This window comes from Lissotriton helveticus, chromosome 7 (assembly GCF_964261635.1).
Source record: "Lissotriton helveticus chromosome 7, aLisHel1.1, whole genome shotgun sequence".
NCBI classification, from domain to species: Eukaryota; Metazoa; Chordata; class Amphibia; order Caudata; family Salamandridae; genus Lissotriton; species Lissotriton helveticus.
The window spans coordinates 766,420,139-766,442,241 of record NC_136068.1 but is presented as its reverse complement, the minus strand read 5'-3'; the positions used below and the strand labels follow the sequence as shown (position 1 = coordinate 766,442,241).

The 22,103-nt window shown below is 48.3% G+C and overlaps 1 protein-coding gene across 6 annotated transcripts in view; it reads right to left on the bottom strand.

The window, feature by feature from the left end:
• RAPGEF6 (Rap guanine nucleotide exchange factor 6) overlaps nt 1–22,103 on the bottom strand; it is an 885,786-nt gene that overhangs the window by 643,272 nt on the left and 220,411 nt on the right. For all 6 annotated transcript variants that reach the window (XM_078653140.1, XM_078653141.1, XM_078653136.1 and 3 more), the window contains exon 3: nt 10,125–10,181. In XM_078653140.1, the coding sequence (XP_078509266.1) occupies nt 10,125–10,181 (57 nt within the window). The remainder of the gene's footprint in view (nt 1–10,124; nt 10,182–22,103) is intronic.

The following is a 22,103-nucleotide window of genomic DNA, read 5'->3' as shown; positions in this document are numbered from 1 at the left end:
GTGTGTTCAAAGCTTGCACTGCTGCTGCCTGTGTTGTACCTGCTCTTTGTGTGAGGGAAGCTTGCACTGCTGCTGCCTGTGCTGTACCTGTTCCGTGTGTGAGGGAAGCTTGCACTGCTGCTGCCTGTGCTGTGCCTGCTCTGTGTGTGAGGGAAGCTTGCACTGCTGCTGCCTGTGCTCTACCTGCTCTGTGTGTGAGGGAAGCTTGCACTGATGCTGCCTGTGCTGTACCTGTTCTATGAGCGAGGGAAGCTTGCACTGCTGCTGCCTGTGCTGTACCTGCTGCGTGTGTGAGGGAAGCTTGCACTGCGCCTGCCTGTGCTGTGCCTGCTCTGTGTGTGAGGGAAGCTTGCACTGCTGCTGCCTGTGCTGTGCCTGCTCTGTGTGTGAGGGAAGCTTGCACTGCTGATGCCTGTGCTGTACCTGCTCTGTGTGTGAGGGAAGCTTGCACTGCTGCTGCCTGTGCTGTACGTGTTCTATGTGTGATGGAAGCTTGCACTGCTGCTGCCTGAGATGTATCTGCTCCGTGTGTGAGGGAAGCTTGCACTGCTGAAGCCTGTGCTGTACCTGCTCTGTGTGTGAGGGAAGCTTGCACTGCTGCTGCCTGTGCTGTACCTGCTCTGTGTGTGAGGGAAGCTTGCACTGCTGCTGCCTGTGCTGTACCTGTTCTATGTGTGAGGGAAGCTTGCACTGCTGCTGCCTGTGTTGTACCTGTTCTATGTGTGTTGGAAGCTTGCACTGCTGCTGCCTGTGTTGTACCTGCTCTGTGTGTGAGGGAAGCTTGCACTGCTGCTGCCTGTGCTGTACCTGTTCCGTGTGTGTTGGAAGCTTGCACTGCTGCTGCCTGTGTTGTACCTGCTCTGTGTGTGAGGGACGCTTGCATTGCTGCTGCCTGTGCTGTACCTGCTCCGTGTGTATCTGGGAATTCTAAAGTAAATGCCAACAGCTAGGTGCGTTTTGTTAGAAAAGCCCAAAAATATATATATTCCTAATACAGACAACTAGAAAATCGAGAGAAACGTTGTGTGTGTAAATTAAACATGCCATCAGCTCACAAAGCCAACAAGAGCGGCCGGGAAACACAAGTACGGCCGGCCACATAATTAGGGGAGGAGAAGCCGCACAGCACACGCTGGGAGAAGCCCTTTGATGTCCTGTGCGGCCGCGATGCGCGCTCTGTGCTGGGGGAGGGCCATTAGCCTGAACTCGTGGCAAGATCAAACGAAGGGTGGGAGGGACATTGAGGAACAGATGGCCATGAAAGTGTATGATTCAGAAAAGGGGGTGGTGGTGATGAACAGAGTGTCTGAATTAAGCAGACCACTCTTACCCAGTCCAAAGATCAGGGCTTGATCCATCACCGTTATTTAGCTCACTGCCCCATCCCAGCTCAGAACCTGGCTATATGCAAATTAGTCTATCCCTGGCCCAGTGCATCATGGGAACAGGGCAGACCAAACTACCAAGCCAATTCACCAGAAAGGAGACAAGCTACCGGGGACCGGTTTCTGGCATTTCAGCCTCGTCGGCCCGGCTTGCTTGAATCCTGATGGAGCAGTGAGCAAGGGACTCATGTCCGAGTATACCCTGCCACACCTATAGTGGCCAAAAACGATTCAGAAAATGGGGTGGTGATGAACAGAGTGTCTGAATTAAGCAGACCACTCTTACCCAGTCCAAAGATCAGGGCTTGATCCATCACCGTTATTTAGCTCACTGCCCCATCCCAGCTCAGAACCTGGCTATATGCCAATTAGTCTGTCCCTGGCCCAGTGCATCATGGGAACAGGGCAGACCAAACTACCAAGCCAATTCTTCACCAGAAAGGAGACAAGCTACCGGGGACCGGTTTCTGGCATTTCAGCCTCGTCGGCCCGGCTTGCTTGAATCCTGATGGAGCAGTGAGCAAGGGACTCATGTCTGAGTATACCCTGCCACACCTATAGTGGCCAAAAACGATTCAGAAAAGGGGGTGGTGATGAACAGAGTGTCTGAATTAAGCAGACCACTCTTACCCAGTCCAAAGATCAGGGCTTGATCCATCACCGTTATTTAGCTCACTGCCCCATCCCAGCTCAGAACCTGGCTATATGCAGAATTAGTCTGTCCCTGGCCCAGTGCATCATGGGAACAGGGCAGACCAAACTACCAAGCCAATTCTTCACCAGAAAGGAGACAAGCTACCGGGGACCGGTTTCTGGCATTTCAGCCTCGTCGGCCCGGCTTGCTTGAATCCTGATGGAGCAGTGAGCAAGGGACTCATGTCTGAGTATACCCTGCCACACCTATAGTGGCCAAAAACGATTCAGAAAAGGGGGTGGTGATGAACAGAGTGTCTGAATTAAGCAGACCACTCTTACCCAGTCCAAAGATCAGGGCTTGATCCATCACCGTTATTTAGCTCACTGCCCCATCCCAGCTCAGAACCTGGCTATATGCAAATTAGTCTGTCCCTGGCCCAGTGCATCATGGGAACAGGGCAGACCAAACTACCAAGCCAATTCTTCACCAGAAAGGAGACAAGCTACCGGGGACCGGTTTCTGGCATTTCAGCCTCATCGGCCCGGCTTGCTTGAATCCTGATGGAGCAGTGAGCAAGGGACTCATGTCTGAGTATACCCTGCCACACCTATAGTGGCCAAAAACGATTCAGAAAAGGGGGTGGTGATGAACAGAGTGTCTGAATTAAGCAGACCACTCTTACCCAGTCCAAAGATCAGGGCTTGATCCATCACCGTTATTTAGCTGTGTTTAACGGTGTTGGATCTAGCCCTGATCTCTCAACTGGGTGAGAGTATTCTGCTTAATTCAGAGACTCTGTCCATCACCACCCCTTGTTTTAAATAATGTTGTCCACCCTAAGTGTGGAAGGGTATACTCAGATGTGAGTCCCTTGCTCATTGCCCCATCAGGATTCAAGCAAGCCGGGCCGAAGACGGCTGAAATGCCAGAAACCGGTCCCCGGAAGCTTGTTTCCTTCCCAGTGTAAGAATTGGCTTTTGTAGTCTGGTCTGCCCTGTTCCCATGATGCACTGGGCCAGGGACAGACTAATTTGCATACAGCCAGGTTCTGAAACTGGGATGGTGCAATGAGCTAAAAAACTGTGTTGGATCTAGCCCTTATCTCTTGACTGGGTGCGAGTATTCTGCTTAATTCAGAGACTCTGTCCATCACCACCCCTTGTAGTAAATAATTTTGTCCACCCTAAGTGTGGAAGGGTATACTCAGATGTGAGTCCCTTGCTCATTGCACCATCAGGATTCAAGCAAGCCGGGCCGAAGACGGCTGAAATGCCAGAAACCGGTCCCCGGAAGCTTGTTTCCTTCCCAGTGTAAGAATTGGCTTTTGTAGTCTGGTCTGCCCTGTTCCCATGATGCACTGGGCCAGGGACAGACTAATTTGCATACAGCCAGGTTCTGAAACTGGGATGGTGCAATGAGCTAAAAAACGGTGTTGGATCTAGCCCTGATCTCTTGACTGGGTGAGAGTATTCTGCTTAATTCAGAGACTCTGTCCATCACCACCCCTTGTTGTAAATAATTTTGTCCACCCTAAGTGTGGAAGGGTATACTCAGATGTGAGTCCCTTGCTCATTGCACCATCAGGATTCAAGCAAGCCGGGCCGAAGACGGCTGAAATGCCAGAAACCGGTCCCCGGAAGCTTGTTTCCTTCCCAGTGTAAGAATTGGCTTTTGCAGTCTGGTCTGCCCTGTTCCCATGATGCACTGGGCCAGGGACAGACTAATTTGCATACAGCCAGGTTCTGAAACTGGGATGGTGCAATGAGCTAAAAAACGGTGTTGGATCTAGCCCTGGTCTCTTGACTGGGTGAGAGTATTCTGCTTAATTCAGAGACTCTGTCCATCACCACCCCTTGTTGTAAATAATTTTGTCCACCCTAAGTGTGGAAGGGTATACTCAGATGTGAGTCCCTTGCTCATTGCACCATCAGGATTCAAGCAAGCCGGGCCGAAGACGGCTGAAATGCCAGAAACCGGTCCCCGGAAGCTTGTTTCCTTCCCAGTGTAAGAATTGGCTTTTGTAGTCTGGTCTGCCCTGTTCCCATGATGCACTGGGCCAGGGACAGACTAATTTGCATACAGCCAGGTTCTGAAACTGGGATGGTGCAATGAGCTAAAAAACGGTGTTGGATCTAGCCCTGATCTCTTGACTGGGTGAGAGTATTCTGCTTAATTCAGAGACTCTGTCCATCACCACCCCTTGTTGTAAATAATTTTGTCCACCCTAAGTGTGGAAGGGTATACTCAGATGTGAGTCCCTTGCTCATTGCACCATCAGGATTCAAGCAAGCCGGGCCGAAGACGGCTGAAATGCCAGAAACCGGTCCCCGGAAGCTTGTTTCCTTCCCAGTGTAAGAATTGGCTTTTGTAGTCTGGTCTGCCCTGTTCCCATGATGCACTGGGCCAGGGACAGACTAATTTGCATACAGCCAGGTTCTGAAAATGGGATGGTGCAATGAGCTAAAAAACGGTGTTGGATCTAGCCCTGATCTCTTGACTGGGTGAGAGTATTCTGCTTAATTCAGAGACTCTGTCCATCACCACCCCTTGTTGTAAATAATATGAAAGTGTATGGGCCAAAAGCGCGTGCCTGTACGTGCACTCGAAGAAAACGCCACGAAAAAAAGCGGTGGTTTCACGATCATTTCGAGCACTTGAATTCTTGCCATTTCCCATTCCTTCGGAATGGTTAAGGCGAGCCCTAAAAACTACACAGATTCCAAAGGCCGCACAAGAGACGCTTTTAAGCCAGAAATGGTGATGAAAAGGCACACCTGGGAAAATAAAAGTTACTTATTACGAACAAAAGTACATGTTTTGCCTCCCCATGACCCCAAGCACCATTATTTTGTGGGGGTCTAAGCTCGTGGAAACAAGATAGCTTTGAATAGCAGACTTCCTTGAAACACAACGACCATTCACATTGTGCAGCAAACACCACTTGTCCAAGAAACAACATAAGAACAACAATATATTAACCAGAACATTAGTTGATTATACAATCTACGACTGCCCCCCCCTCCCCACCCCCTTCATGGGAGTCACCACAACCAGTTTGCGGCAGTAGCTTACAAACATCATACACTATTTTTTAAGATTCCAGCACTCTGGCTTCCAGTGTTGTCTGACCAGTCTCTGAGGGCACGTGACACCCATCAAATGATAAAGGAAGCCGAAGCGGACCATTGGCTGGACATTGAGACTACACCGCCGGCCGTTTCACCTTCCATTCAAGGGTCTTTCCTGCCCGGCTCTTGTTTCCACTCACAAATCCTTCCTTGGCAGAACCGATGCGAAACATGCTAAATTGGGGACTCAGTGTGTCATTTATATGAATTATTCATAACCATTCAACTATATTGCAGCACATCTCTTAAAGCACATAGGCTGGGCTAACTTTCTTATCCGGAAAAAAAATGGCTGGTCACAGCACTTTACACCTACATTTTAATTCTATAACTTGAACGGTGATGAGGATTGATAGATAACAGACGTCTCTGCAAGCCCAGAAAGAAATGCAGGGGAGCTTCAAAGAAACGCGCTACGAACCTCAGAGGACGAGCAACACACAGTGTCCGATCGCTGCCTGAAGTAATCATTTCTTTATCTGCTTTTTTGCACCGCAGCTGGGGGGTGGGAGGGGTGGGGGAGGGGGGGCACTGTGCCCGCTCGTGTCCTGAGCTGGTGTTTGATGAACATTTCTAACAAGTCTGTCGTGGGGCAGGACTTCCGCCTTCAGCGGGAAGCCCGCGGCCACGGAGTGCCTGGCAGAGAGCAGCAGTGGTGACGCGGGGCTCCCATGCCTGAGGGAGAGCCCCGCGGTGGCTGCCCACGTAAGGAGGAGCGGCGGAATCCTGAGCCTGAGGGTGCCTGTAGCCCAGTGAGCGGGGCTTTTGGGGGGGTGCACATGTGTGTGCACGCGTGTGTGTGTGCGCGTGTGTGTGTGTGTGTGCGAGTGTGTGTGTGTGTGTGTGTGCGCGTGTGTGATTGATTGCAGGAGGCTGACTTGCTCTGGGAGTGGTACAGGAGATGTGCACGGCGCGACGCTGTACGTGCCCATGCTGAAATCGCCGAAAGCTCGTGCCCATCCCCTGTCTCACTTCCAGAGCAAGTCGCTAACAATAGAGGCTTTGTGAACAGCAGCGCTTCGTGCTGCTTACACCAGCTCGCCCTAAAAAGGTTGGGGTGGGGAAGGTTGGGGTAGATCTTCACCTTTAAGTGAGACCCAAAGTAGTTCACACAGCGGCAGATCTGGCCGTCCATGTCATTACCTGAGCAAATCGACAAGTATGCTAGTAATATCAACAGAGAGGAGGATGGTAACAGAAGAACAAGACTGCGCTTGAGACGAGATTTACAATGCTTTGATTTGCAAAGATGAAAAAGCATCAGAATTTTTGAAAATGATCATGCACACACTGTGGTGTGGGTATTCTCAGGCTGCATTAGTTAAGCAAATGGCCTGGCATGTATATATAATCCAATATATTTTACTGAAAATCACTGCTTATTTTAGATTTATTTCCCAATTCAAATGAAGAACAGTGGTTATGCAATGAAACACAAAATAACAAAGCTATCTCTAAAGTGCAGAATCTGAGTAACGCACCGCAAACTATGCACCATAGGGACCTTTGCAAGAACGCACAATTAATGTGCAACACAGAGGTGGCACAGAGTAAGTGTGACCCTCATACCACCCATGAAAGGGAAGAAAGTGGTATCAGGTTCGCCTGAGGGATACAGGCAGGTGCAGTCATTCACTGTTCCCTCCTGCGGGAGCATCTCTGCCCCCTTCCAAAAGCAGGTAAGGATGGCGAATGAACAGTACAAGTCGGACCGGTAGCTTCAAACCGCTTATCCGCCTTGCATCAATGTGCTGCGTTGAGGGGAGTCAAGATTCTGTGGCTGCGCTGGGGACAGCCAATTATACTTAAGGGCCCGCTGTGGCACAGAGTGGGACAACGCACCCTAAATATAGGAGTAGCCCGGGGGGGGGGGGGGGGGGGCGCCTCCGAGGAGCCCGTCTCCTAGGAGCCCGGGGGGGGGGGCGTCTCCGAGGAGCCCGTGGGGGCCACCTCCGAGGAGCCTGGGAGGGGGCGCCTCCGAGGAGCCCGGGGGGACCGCCTCCGAGGAGCCCGGGGGGGGCCGCCTCCGGGGAGGCCGCCCCCGAGGAGCCCGGGGAGGCCGCCCCCGAGGAGCCCGGGGAGGCCGCCCCCGAGGAGCCCGGGGAGGCCGCCCCCGAGGAGCCCGGGGAGGCCGCCTCCGAGGAGCCCGGGGAGGCCGCCTCCGAGGAGCCCGGGGAGGCCGCCTCCGAGGAGCCCGGGGAGGCCGCCTCCGAGGAGCCCGGGGAGGCCGCCTCCGAGGAGCCCGGGGAGGCCGCCTCCGAGGAGCCCGGGGAGGCCGCCTCCGAGGAGCCAAGGGAGGCCGCCTCCGAGGAGCCAAGGGAGGCCGCCTCCGAGGAGCCCAGGGAGGCCGCCTCCGAGGAGTCCAGGGAGGCCGCCTCCGAGGAGCCCAGGGAGGCCGCCTCCGAGGAGCCCAGGGAGGCCGCCTTCGAGGAGCCCAGGGAGGCCGCCTCCGAGGAGCCCAGGGAGGCCGCCTCCGAGGAGCCCAGGGAGGCCGCCTCCGAGGAGCCCAGGGAGGCCGCCTCCGAGGAGCCCAGGGAGGCCGCCTCCGAGGAGCCCAGGGAGGCCGCCTCCGAGGAGCCCAGGGAGGCCGCCCCCGAGGAGCCGAGGGAGGCCGCTCCCGAGGAGCCGAGGGAGGCCGCTCCCGAGGAGCCGAGGGAGGCCGCTCCCGAGGAGCCGAGGGAGGCCACCCCCGAGGAAGGCCACTCCCGAGAAGACCACAGAGGCCACTCCCGAGAAGACCACGGAGGCCGTCCCGAGAAGACCAGGGAAGCCGCACCAGCGTAGGCCCAGCGGCCGCTCAAGGATGAAGGTAAGAGAAAGGTACAGTGGGGTTACAGAGAATACTCAAGAGACTATTTTGGGGGAAAGAGTGACCACCATAGGACAAGACTGCAAGTAGAGGGGAGGTGAGATGACCAGCGTGGAAGGGGGGGATTGACAAGACCCTCAGCAAAGGGTCAGAATAACACTCATGGCACAGGATGGAGCTAGAGGGCCAGTATGGAAGTGGATTCTGCCAGTACATAGGGAGCTTGAGATCACAAGCACAGGGAAGATTTGAGAATACAGGTACGGGGTTCCAAATAAAGTATAGAGTAGGATGTGAGATACCAAATGCACCAGAGGAGGAGGAGTAAAACAAACAGCATGGAGGTGAGACAGCCAACACAAGGTGGCTCAGAGTCAAAAGCATAGAGAATGGTACGGGAGAGGAGGGTTGCAATAGGCTCCAGGGAGAGAAGACGTGAAAATTAACTGGACCAGGGAACTCAATCCGGAAACTCCAGGAAGAGTGGGAACAAGAGCAAAGCGAGAGGGAACAGACAGAGAGCGAAGGGAGACAGGTGAGATAGGAAGCAATGAGAAAGGGGCCAGACTGAGACCAAGGAGAGGGGCCAGATCGAGCAAAGGAAGGAGAACAGGCCAGGAACAAAGGAAGAGAGGCTACATTGGGAGCAAAAAAGGAAGAGGCCAGTCTTGGAGCAAAAAAAGGAAGAGGCCAGACTTGGAGCAAAAAAGGAAGAGGCCAGACTTGGAGCAAAAAAAGGAAGAGGCCAGACTTGGAGCAAAAAAAGGAAGAGGCCAGACTTGGAGCAAAAAAAGGAAGAGGCCAGACTTGGAGCAAAAAAAGGAAGAGGCCAGACTTGGAGCAAAAAAAGGAAGAGGCCAGACTTGGAGCAAAAAAAGAAGAGGCCAGACTTGGAGCAAAAAAAGGAAGAGGCCAGACTTGGAGCAAAAAAGGAAGAGGCCAGACTTGGAGCAAAAAAGGAAGAGGCCAGACCTGGAGCAAAAAAGGAAGAGGCCAGACCTGGAGCAAAAAAGGAAGAGGCCAGACTTGGAGCAAAAAAGGAAGAGGCCAGTCTAGGAGCAAAGGAAGAGGCCTGTCTGTGAGCAAAAGGCACTGTATTCGAGCTAGCAGAGTGGAAAGGGAGAGGAAGCACACAGGAAAGAGATGGTGTGAGGGAGCAAGGCAGACACCAAATAGATGGGGAATGGTCAACAGTAAAAGAGGAGTCTAGACTGAGGCAAACAGGTAAGTGTGACCAACAGCAAAGAGGGGAGGTGTGATGGTCAGCAAAGGGAGAGAGTGCAACCTTCAACAAATGGAGATGGGTAAAGGCAACTGTACGGGGGTAGATGAGACCACCAGCATGGGAGAGGATTGAGTCAGGAAACAGATGGCATAGGGGAGATGATAGCATGTGGCTGAAACCCAGAGCATGTGAGCTAGACAACCACCACTGGGTGTGAACACTAGCATTTGGGCAAGCCCCCCTGCGCACAAGCGGCCACACACCCAACACAGGAGATACGAGATACTCCGCATCGGTATGACACAATTTACACCTCAAAGAGGGTGGATGAGACCAACAGCAAATGGGGAAGGCAAAACCAATTGAGTGAAGCAAGACTAACAGCACAGGATCTGGGCTGTCAACAGAAATAGGCAAGGAGCAAAAGACTGGCAAGACAGAGGTGGACACTACCAACAGTGGGGTGGAAAGATTGCCAAAACAAGGTGGGCTCAAAAATGAGAGGTGAATGAGGGAGGCCTTTATTTCCTGGATGGGACCAAGTGATTATGACCGGTGGAAGGTGGCACCCTTTAGAGTGATCAATTGTGCAGATTTACAGAAAATCGCAACACAGAAAACGGAGCACCATTTATAATTCAGCATTACAAATGTCCTGTCATTGATAATTTCAAGATAAGCCATGCAAGCTAAAAACTGTTTGTTGATAATTTTAAGTGTTTTTCATGTGTAAATAAAAATAATTTTGCAGATTGTAAATTATGCCTAGTTAGTCTCATAAAAGGTCAATATTTCCCATTCAGCTATTAAAAGTTATCAAAAGGAATATCATGACGTTTGGGTATGGTGACAAACTTGATTGACATGTTTTAAGCTCACATGGAGCAAACAAAACTGAGGAAGCAGAAAAAAAGCAGCGAATTACTTTCAAAGCACTCACCAAAATAGAACTTGATTACCGCTGTATCTTTCATAACGTGCAGTTGCAGACATCACTCTAAAAGAAAAGAAACAAGAATACAGTTACAAAACCATAACATTCATTGGAAAGTTCCTGACCGGACGCTTGTTGACCAAGACTTCAACTAATCTTAAATGGGATGCTCAGAGTATTTTATAAACAACGCATCACAGACCTGCCAAATTCAAAGAAAAATTCAGATTGCGAGGAAGGGATGGGATTTTATGCAGAGAACTGCCTGGGAGGCACTATTGCCCATTCCAACCACCGATCCTGATCCACCCTAAGAGACTCAAACATTTGTGGCATATAGTGTCCCTTTATGCGGATGATTCACTGATTTTCCCACGTAACCAGGCTGAGGCGCTCCGGGGTCTAATTGCACTACTAGACACCCATGTACGGCTATCAGGCTTGAACATTGACTGGGATAAGTCCGTCTTATTCCCAATGTCACCCATTCGAGTCGAACAAAGGCATCGGCAACATCACGCCCCACTCATCAGAGCGTATGACTCATTCAAATATCTTGGGGTCCAGGTCTACCACTGTTCATCTGACTTAATAGACGGTAACCTGGGTAAGACAATTACAAGTGCCAGAGCTGCACTTCCGTTCCGGACCACTCTACCGCTCTCCCCCATGGGCAGGATAGCCATTTCCAAGATGTTTCTCCTCCCTAGGCTCCTATACTTTTTTAACGTCCTCCACTATAGACTGCCTCAGAAACTATTCGGAGATATAAGGTCATTGTTAGTATCTTTGGTAGGGGGCAACGCCAGAGCGAGGGTAGCGCTCTCGAAACTTCATCTACCCATCTCTGAGGATGGCTAAGAGCGCCAACTTCAGGCTATATTACGCAGCCGCCCAGCTCCAGGGGCCCATGCGCTGGCTTGCAAAAAATAACTTAGCTGAACTAGAGACCTGGGTAATGGTGTTATTGCAGCCAGACCTGCTCGAGTGGTTATCAGGCTCTAAAACTACACTCCAGAGGAGAGAGGGCTGCACTCTGCTGCGGGCAGCCCGTAATAGCCAAACGCCGTCCTCCACCATACGCCCAGGATCTCCCCGTCGAGACATTATCAGGGACATATGCCCCCATAAAGCGCCCAGAATTGCCCGAATGGCAGGCAGCCAGCCTGTCAACATGGGCTGACCTATTTACTGACCCACCCTAAGCGTTTTCGACACTCTGATGGACGACTATGGTCTGTCACATGGAACGTTCCTTCTCTATGCAACATGAACGCAACAGGCAACACGAATTTGGGGGGCCTTAAGCACTGTACCGCCAACTTCCGAAACCCTGCAGACACTACTGACACATGGGACAGGCAGGAAAGCAATCACGGCCATCCATAACTCCCTTAGAGCAGACACAGCCCCCTCATTAATCCTGCAACGCGAATACTGGACAATGGCACTATCCACTGGAATAACAGACAAGCAGTGGAAGCAATGTGTGTGGAACCCCAAGGCCATCTCAATGAATGCCAGACTAAAATTCAGTCAATTCAACTATTTACACCACACATACTTAACCCCGCACAGGCTGGCGCGAATGTACCGACTTTCACCGATATATGCCCCAGATGCCATAACTCGGATGCCGACTTGCATATGGTCTGGACGTGCTCTAACACACGACATACTTGGGGAAAGTATCTGATATACTGACAGCAGCAACAGGAACCAAATTCCCAACTCAGGGCACGCACTACTTGCTAGGCATTACAAAACGTGATGCACGTCGCAAGAACCTCAACAAATTCCGGGACTTGGCGCTGCTTCTCGCCAAATGCACCACGGCTATGGCTTGGAAATCCCCGACGGTCCCTTCCACAATACACTGGTTGATTGCCCTCCGGCGAACCCTGGTGGCCGAACACGAGACACTGGCATCCCAGACCCCACGTCCAACAGCTAGGACACAACCCGTAGACTGGCAACACTACATAACCATGATAGAATCATCTAGCCTTCACGATACACACGCCAACGAGTAACCGGTCAGTGGTACCAATGCCGCAACCAGAGGACACGACTAAAATATTTTGCGTACTTACGGAGGGCAAATACACAAGGGGAGTGCTATGCTACATACACACGTGTGTGGCAAGTGGACACAGCAGGCACACACCTTAGGCCCGATCCACCCGCACCTATACATAGAACGGCATCTGCACTGCACAACTCCTCCCTTATCCCATTATCACTGCAGTAAACATCATAGCAGGACCCCGCAGGTCGCATTATACATAAGCAGCGTATTTAGCAGCACCATATTTATAGTAACCGTAGGACAGGCACAATAGTTAGGTGGGATTATGTTTCCTATATTATGTTTTGTTACAACTTTGTACAGTAATATTGGTTGACAAACTCTGAAGTAAATCAACGTCGTTGTTAACTATCTGTAACATTGAAGATAATGATTTGCCCCCCACCTAGTGGGCACAAAATATGCAAATTGAGATGCACTATAACATGTATTTTAATATACCGTATATACAGCTGCATGTTGCTTTGAACAAAAATTGAATAAAGATTATTAAAAAAAAAGACAACATTCTGTGGTGGTGAAAAAAGGACACATTTTGTCAATGCACCTATTTGTCCGGTACACCAAACAAATAAATCCTGTGCTATGAAAAGACAATTCTTTATTCACTGCCCCTAGGCTACCTCTAAGGAAATAGCAGGCCTTTTTAGGGCCTGGTGTAAAGTTGAGGCCTCGAGTGCAGAAGACTGTCCAGAGATCTGAGTGACACAGCAGGATTTGGGAAGCCAACAGTGGCAGAGAGTTGGAGGAAAGGTTGCCCGTGTCAGTAACACAGCCCACCTACACCCCAATGATTGGTGGCAGACAAGGAGCTACTAGGGGTTTTGGGGAGGGGACTCAAAGATGGAAAATATGAGGAGGCCAGCAAGAAGAAACAGATGAAGAAAGTCTGCAGGTGAGATTTTAGCAAGTGAGAATCAAAGCGTAAAAGAAATGCAAGATGAGCCGAATAGGGTAGTGACCTTACAAATGGTTGACTGATGTAAAGGCAGCAGTTAAGCAGTCTTCAGGGTTTGGGGATGCCTCCAGGGGGATGGAAAAACATTCTCTTAGGTCTCCATTTCTGGAGAGTGGAAGGAAACTGGTACACCAAGTCTAATGCTCTATAATGGATACAGACCCTTTCGCAAAGCATCTTTTACAGCAGTACACACAAAGCAGGAAACCGAAGTACTCCAGAATTCCCAGTTCAAGGATGTGCTTTGCAATCACATCAGCATAATTCAAGATATATTTAGCCTTTCCCTAGCCCACTTCGGATTTCTGAAGAGCAAATTACTTACCTACGGTAATGCTCTTTCTTGTCAATACCTTATCTAACCAGAGATTGGTCACCTTAGAATAATCAAGTGCCAGGATGGATCTGGAAACTTCATACAGCAGTGCTCTCGTCCAGTGCAAGGTGGCATAGTGCGGCTCCGTACTTAACTCCATAACGAACTACTCCTATGCTCGGATTTCAGTTTCTTATACGTTTTCCTTTCTGCACCCTCAGCCATGGAGCGTGAACGCTTGTTGGAACCAGTATCCTACATGCTACCTTGGGACCTTTTTTGATACTAAAATGTGGACACTCCACAGGACAGGGAGAAGAAAGGCCGGTGAGGAATCTGTGGGTGCGTATCCATCAGAAAGAGGATCACAAAAGATAAGTAACTTGATGATCTTATGGATACCTTTAACAATAGCGTCCTTACTTTTGAATATATACAAAAGTAGCAACACTCCAAGGTGGAGTATCTATAGAGTGGACTACGACCAAAAAGTCTTGAAAGACCAAACTGTGAAACGTCCATCCCACCCGACCTGGCTGTTACGGCAGTAGTACTGCATAAATGAGTGCACTGAAGCCCACTTCGCAGCCTGACAGACGTCACAGACAGGCACTCCGTGTGCTAATGCAGTGGTAGCAGCCTTAGCCCTAGTGAAATGCGCTCTTAAACTTTCTGCAGCCTGCTTCTTGGCCATTTACAGATGTCAATGCAGAGGACTAGCCACCTCATCTGGGTCCTGTTCTGTATAGACATCCTTTTCTTCACACCGGAGAACCCACCAAAAGTTGATCATTCACTGCAAGGTCCTTGTTACAATCAATATAAAAGCTTAAACCCCTTTTGGGCTCAAGCCAATGGAGCTTCTGCTCCTCCTTCAAGGGGTGAAATGTGGAAGGAAGTCACAGCTTTTGACAAGAATGCCACTGGAGTCCCTAGCCCCATCTTTTCAGAGGAAAAGGTGGTGGAGCATCGAAAGTGCCTGAAGTTCACTTAAGTGACTAAATGACGTGATTGTAGTGAGGAAGACACTCTTTAAAGTCTGGAGAACACAACGAGTACCCATGCATTGGCTATGGGGAGTATAACACAAGAAACATCACAACCACGTTAAAGTTCCACTGTGGCACCACAAACGGTCTTTGAGGGAAAGTGTTTGTCAAACCTTTAAGAAATCACATAACATAAGATTTCAACAAGAACGGTTGATCCAGCAAAAGAAGAAAGACCGAAAGGGCCAACAACCTTTAATAGTGCCCACCGCAAGACCTTGCAAGGGCCAAAGATTTAAAAAAAAATTAGAGCTGTCCAACAGCTTTGCTTGTAAGGAGTCAGTCTTGCACAAACCACACAAGGCCCCAGATCTGTCCCAGCACATGGCATAAATATATTTTGTGAAGGGTGCTTTGTGGCAAGGATAACATCCACCACTCAAACTGCTTGTCAAATGCACTTAGCTGCCAATCAATTTAAGTGTAGACTGCACAGATTTGGGAGGAGGCCCCCTGCCCTTCGCTGAAACGAAAGGTCCTTGCAAAGTTGTAGCCTGAAAGGGGAAGGATGCTCATGGATCAGAAAGTCTGGGTACCATAGTCTCCTGGCCCAATCCGGAGCCACCAGGATGGCTTGAGCTCTATCGCTGTTGATCTTTTTTAGAACTCTGAGCAGGTGAGGCATGGACAGAAACGCTTGCAGCAGTCCTATGTTCCATTCCATGGCAACACATCCCCGAATGAGCAAGTGTTGTTGCGGAAACCCCAACGTACAAAACTTACAACACTATGTTCTTGGCTGGCGAAAGATCAAGCCAGGGTACTCCCCACTCCAAAAAGACACCTTGCACCACATTGGAGTGTAAACGCCCTTTGTGATATGCCAGATTCAGTCTGCTTATTTCATCTTCTCTGGCATTCAGGGACCCTACCAAGCAGTTTGTGATCAGGAAATTGCCCTCGCGCTCCAACCACAGACGCAGATTCAGGATTCTATGCCTTGCTGCTTGTTGCAATACTACAAGGCAGTGGTGTTGTTCGGGATGTTGTTCATGAGACATTGCACAGCCTCCCCTTGATGGATGTCAGGAAAGCCTCCAGACAAACTGGCCACAACTCCAGCAGTTTGATGTGGAGCTGATTCTCCACTGGAGACCAGAATCTCCTAAACTTCACCTTCCCTAAATGATCTCTCCAGCCCAGTAAGGATGCATCCGTTACCCACTGTCACCTCTGGATGGGGAAGGGATATGTGTCTGCCGCTGGACCAATTGCGGTTAAGCAACCACCACTGCAGATCTCAAGCAGTTTCCCCTGAGAACTGGCATCAATCAGATTAAATGTATGCGGACCCATTAAAACTTCAGATACGTGAAGGGGGCCAAATCTAATGAACCAGGGAAATTTATAGAACATTGGCTCATATCTTGGATCCCAAAAAGTTCACTTTTGTGGCCGCAAAAGACTTACCCACGTCCTCCGATTGCTTGAATCCTTAATTTCAGAGATCATGACACAATAAGAAAAGACCGGCAAGCTACCATTTCAATCCACATGCCTCAGGATTTTACTGGTCTATAATAAGCTGGACCAACAAAGAAAGAAAGCCTTTGATCCTGTTAAACAAATTGCAGGACATCAACCTACAATATTTGCTGAATTTTCTGGCTAAACTGAAAGTGGTTCATGGCGCATGAGCACAATTTTTAAAGATCCTCGAGGCGGCTTAGGAGAGGGCAGCTGAAAAATTGACCTGAGAAACAGCTCCCACGCCTAGCCAGTATCCGTCTGACCAGTAGACCTGGCCAAATCTGGGCTTTTCTAGACCTAAACTACAGAGGGGAATGAGATCCCGCAGAGGCCTTGGCCAGCCCAGGGTAAACCCAGACTCATCTGTAACAGACCGGAGTCTCTTGTGACATGACTGGTGGCCAACCCCACAGACCCACTCCCCTACAATCCAGGGAGACTCGACTGTGGCTGATTTCAGAGACCTAGACGCAGAGCTTTAGCATGGACATTTGAGTTGCCGTTGTAAGGCTCCCCGAGAGGTCTGAAAGTGCTAATTTCATATGTTCCCTTTGATTCGACATGCTAAATTCTATAATGTTGCATTAGCTTAATCATACATATAAGGAGCTCCATCACTAGTGCCCGGTCATGTTATTATGTTGCTTTGTTTCATGGGGTTTTGTATGGTGACAGATGTTTCTGGGGTGGAAGTGTAGCGGGAATTGGGATGAATAGGCCACGTTACAATGCATGCGATACATCACATGCCATTACAACGACCACATTGTTACATCGCATACCATTACAACAAAAGTCGTTACAACGACTTGCTGTAGGGGGCGCACCGGATTTTTTAATAGTATAATTTACTATTCCAACTCCAGTCAGTGCAACAGTAGGGAAGGTGTTGGATTTTAACTCCAACACCTTCTTCCCTCTACAGCAAGTTGTTGTAACAACTTGCATTGTAATGGTTTGCGATGTAACAACGCGGTCATTGTAACGACCGCCTTGTAATGGCATGCGATGTGAACGATGTTTCCCGTTGGGATAAGGGTTAGGAAAAGTTATGTTTTGTTTTAATATGTTGTCTACTGTGTTGGCTTATGTGTGACATCTCAAGCCATTCTTACATATAGGTGTTTCTTCCACTGCTACATAGACTTGGAAGTTCCTTGACACCTCCACTTTGGTTGGCCATAGCTCCCAGCTACTACATATCATTACACCCTCAACCCCCACGACTGAATTAATCATTCTATCCAAAAATGTTAATGGGATGCTTAACCGTATCTAAAGAATGGCTGTACTCTGATATGCCAAAAAAACCATGACAGCGGGTCTCATGCTGCAAGAGATCGATTTACAGGTTCAAAGTAGCTCTTCCTTTACCGATATGCCTGCAGTAAGGCGTTTCATGAGGGCTTAACCAGGGGTTCCCAAGCAGTGTTAAAACTCCTTCATAGGGACTTTCCCTTGTGGTCACAGTGGTTACATCCAATCCTCAGGACAGATATATCAGAGTGGAGGGTCTCCTTGAGGGGACTCAATACAACTTCTTGAGCTTCTATATCCCGCCTCAGTCACCCAAACTCGCCCTGCAGGCCTCCAGAACTGTTGTGCTGGGTCTACCTCATGGTGTAATAATTACTGCGGAAGACTTTAATGCCTCTCCCAATCAAGCAGGGACTATACGGCAGGTCCCATATCTGGCAGATTGGACAACGCTAAACTGCTGATTTCTTAGATGACTTCACTGGGACTTTGAGACAACTGGAGGATGTGGCATTCACCATGCACAAAACACTCTCACATTGATCTCTTGCTCCATGTCAAATCCTGCCCCTCCACTGTTTGGTCTTGTGCCACTAAGAGCATATTAAAGTGGTTTGGTGGTTGTTGTAGCAGAGAAAGAGGAACTGGAATATTGATGTCTTTGTTTATCCGCATGCTGCCTCGTAGACCAAAGCCCGTAGCCTTGAACGCACTGGGGTGCCTGCTGCACATAATGAAAATGTTGTCTCTTGAAATGCCAGCCCTCTGGAATAGCTTCAAACCTACCTGAACTAATGCAGAACATATTTGACAGGAAACAACCAAACCAAATAGTGTGGAGTAGCTCTACTGACCTTAAAGCACTCCAATGCAGAGTCTGCCTTTTGCTTAAGAGGCAAGACCTATGAAAGAGCATATCCATGAGGGAGGCCTGTAGATGACCAGAGAAACCGGTGGTACGCGTCCACACATGTCGAAGTGATAACACTAGAACCTAATGCCATCCCCTGGAAATCCATAGTAACTAGGCTTGCATGAATAACATTTTGAAGTGTCCTGTACATCATGAATTGCCTAGACTAAAGAGGGTCTGAGATCTTCCACGACTGCTGGCAAGATTTCCCTGGCCATGTCCCGCAGGGTATGTGCGTGTCTGATGCCCTGTTAAAAAACACAGCACTGACAGACCGCAATGCTGGAGGAGCTGAAGAAAACGTGTTTGCAAAAGCCTCAACTTGCTTGGTTTATCGGTCCAAAGAAGTGGTTGGAAATGAATTTGAATTTGCCTTACTGGTAGAGGCAGGCATGATAAGGCTCTCTTGTGAGGAGGGTTTGGGGAATTATAGGGGTACGTGGTGAGAAAATCCAGTTTACCAGGCACTGGTCTGTTATGTCTGCCCAACTGCACAGTCACAACCGAGTAAGAACAAGACTTTGACTAAATGGACATCAAAGTATTAGTGAATACATTCATAAAAGGTTGGCAAAGTCTCAGAAATAGCTGGCCCAGGCTGTAAAATTTTCGTTAGAACATTTGTTTTAATTAAGGATAAAGGTAGCTAAAGTGCATCAGCTTCCCTCTGTACCAGCATCATAAATGAGGCTCTCTTCCGTTGCTGACCCAAGTGGGAAGTCGCGCTCTATCTCGAGTAAGGTGTAAAGCCCAATGGCATTCAATAAATTCATGAACGAGGCGTCCTCGTTTTGAGTGGGAAACAAGCCACCCCAATCAGAAACAAAATATAACGTGGCTGCCGCTGGTAAGTGCAACATGGCAGAGGCACCAGGTTTCAGTAAAGTTGCATGAAGACCGGTTGCACTCTAGGGATTTCGTAGCATGACATCAGCCCGGCTCAAAGGGTACAGAAGAAGTGTGTTTGTTCTTTGTTTCATGTGGTTTCAATGATGGGACCTGGGAAGACAGACAACCCATACCATATCTTCATGAGATTGCATCAACACTTGTGGGAACTACTGTGTTTTTTAAGGTGGATCTCGCAAGTGCATATCCTCAGATTGAGTTACACATTTGACTGCATTCTTACAACTGAAAGAATGTTTCAGTTTTTTAGGATGCCTTTCGACTTGGCAAGAGCAGAGTCCCTGTTTCAACATCTTATGAAAGATACACTTTAATGAGTTACTGGTGCAGTGGCTTTTCACAAAGATGAGCATAATTTGAACAATAAGAATGTGCAAGTGGTGTTGAGTATGTTAGGGAGTAAAGATTTAACTCGGAGGGTCTCTAAATGTAATTCAGGTGTGAAAATGTGGAGTAACTAGGACATAAATTTTCAAATGAAGACATAACACCTAAATAGATTTATATACAGGCAATATTGGAAGCTTCAGCACCTGTAACCAAAGGTCAATTGTTGTTTTTTCTTGGATTAAATGAATTTTATGCAAAGTTTGTTCCAAATTATGCTATAAAGTTTCGTTTCAACATTTGCTAAAAAAAATATTTTTTTTTTAAATTAACATGAATGGGCTCCAGATCAAAGATGGGAATTTGAGAGATTGAAAAGTTCGATGGTACAAGCTCAATTTGAAGTTGTCCTATCTGACTGGTAAGCAATATGTGCTGCTTGCTGTTAACAATGTAGGTGTACTAGTTGTTGTTAGCAATGAAGAGTTCTGGGCAGCACTGATTCAGAGAGGCAAGGGGATTGACTGGGTAGTGTTGTATACCTCAAGGCCACTGAGAGACTCTGGCTGTAATTATGCAGTCGCCGATATAGTCTAGTATTGTAAAATATTTGCTGTGAGTGTCCTGGAATGCAAGGGAGGAGATTGGTGGCATAGCATGGAGAAGGAAGCTGTAGCGAGCTACTCCTGTAATATGGAATAAACTACAACTTACTTTTTATCACGTGGGGTTCCTCCTTTTAACAATTAATGAGTCTGAATTCAGCAAAATAACAGTTCACTTTAATCAAACGATCACAATACCAATAAACTACTGCTGCTGCTTATCTTTTTATTTTAGAGATGCTGAGTATACATATCACAAGACTATTTACACATCCCCTCAATGGAGAGCTATCCAAGCAAGAACAGAGTGGTTGTAGAGCAGTAAGACAACAGGATATTAGCTAAAAGTCGTTAATTGTTTATGAATGGATATCAAACATATTCAACAAACACGTTTTTATACACATTAACTAAATGTTTTTCCTCAATTCTGAAAAAAAAAAAGATTACCAATAACTAGAACGTGCTATATATAGCCTGGACTTTTTTTGACCTGGCCTTAATATGGTTTAATCTTTCCTACTCTTTTCTAACAGGCCTCTTCGGAAATCTTTTTTGAGTAAATAATCACTTGATTTCTTATGTTTAAACACTATGTTCCCAAAGAAAGAACAGAAAATTGCCATTGTCAGTGCCAAGTCTGATGTGTTTGCATTTCTCCGTTTTTATGCTCAAGTTCAATGTGCTGCTTAAGAGAAACTCTGCAAACACGAATGGAACAGCTCTATAAGTCATCACATCAAACACACAATGCTTGCAACTAGTCTGACCACTGGCAACTGATTAGGGTAGCATTCGCCCCATCGTTTTTTTGCCCATCAAGCCACCTAAGATTAGACCTAGCCATATTCAAATCACGGCTATCCTGCTCCAACAAGAACAGTCCTCTCTAACTGCTATGCTAGCTCCTCAGTGAAGTGAGCACAAGCAACTCAAGACAGATTAGGTCTATCTGTAGCCAAAGCAAGGCACTGAGCCCGCCGGGGCTATGACAGATGTAGTGCAGAACCAAAAGCATCCATGTACTATAAATATCATGCGAGATCATGCTCTGTAGGAGGGAGGTATGCACTGTATTTCATGTTTTCTTTAACTTTCTAAAATAGGCTTCTGGGTGAACAAGGACTGAAATGCATGAGTGTGAAAAAGGAGTATGTGTTCGAACTAATCAAAACTCAAACCAAGACACAACCCTTACAATCAAACAGCACAACAAGCGATACCCCACACTGTGAAGACTTTTCGGCTTTCTTTAAGCTAAAGACCGACAACATAAGAAGTGACCTCATCAATGATGCAAGCCGATACCCCAGCCACATCAGAATGTCTAACACTCAACCTAAAAATAACGCATCATGGACGTCCTTCGACACCTACTCTGAAGAAGCAATACACAAATTGCTCGGCACCTTGAAGCCCTCTAATCACCTCATTGACCCCCTACCTGCTAATGCTGTAAAAGACTTCATCCCCCCTGCTCCTACCACTTTGGACCAAAATCATCAACAGCTCCATTCAACAAGGTCTCATCCCAGACTCCCTCAAGGTGGGGCAAGTCACGCCTATACTCAAGAAACCTACAGCTGACCCGTCTGACCTAAACAATTACCGCCCTATCACCAATATCCCCACCCTGGCCAAACTGCTGGAAAAATGTGTACAACTCCAACTAACAAAACACATTGACCAGTTTGACCTCCTCAACCCTCATCAATCAGGCTTCCGAGCGAAACATAGCACGGAAACGGCTATGACGCACATAATTGATGACGCACTCCAAATCCTTGATCGCAATGATTCCTGCCTCCTCATCCTTCTTGATCTCTCCTCAGCATTTGACACGGTCAAACACGAGAACCTACTGGAGCTGCTAAACACTAGAATGGGTTTATCCGGGTCGGTTCTCAAATGGTTTACTTCCTTCCTACATAACCGGTCTCAGAAGTTCAAGATCAACAATGTGCTGTCCTCACCTGTGTCAGTAGATCTAGGCGTCCCACAAGGATCTTCTCTTTCCCCCACACTGTTCAACCTCTTCATGGAACCTCTCGCCACCTTGCTCCAAGCATCCAATGTACAATTCCATATGTAC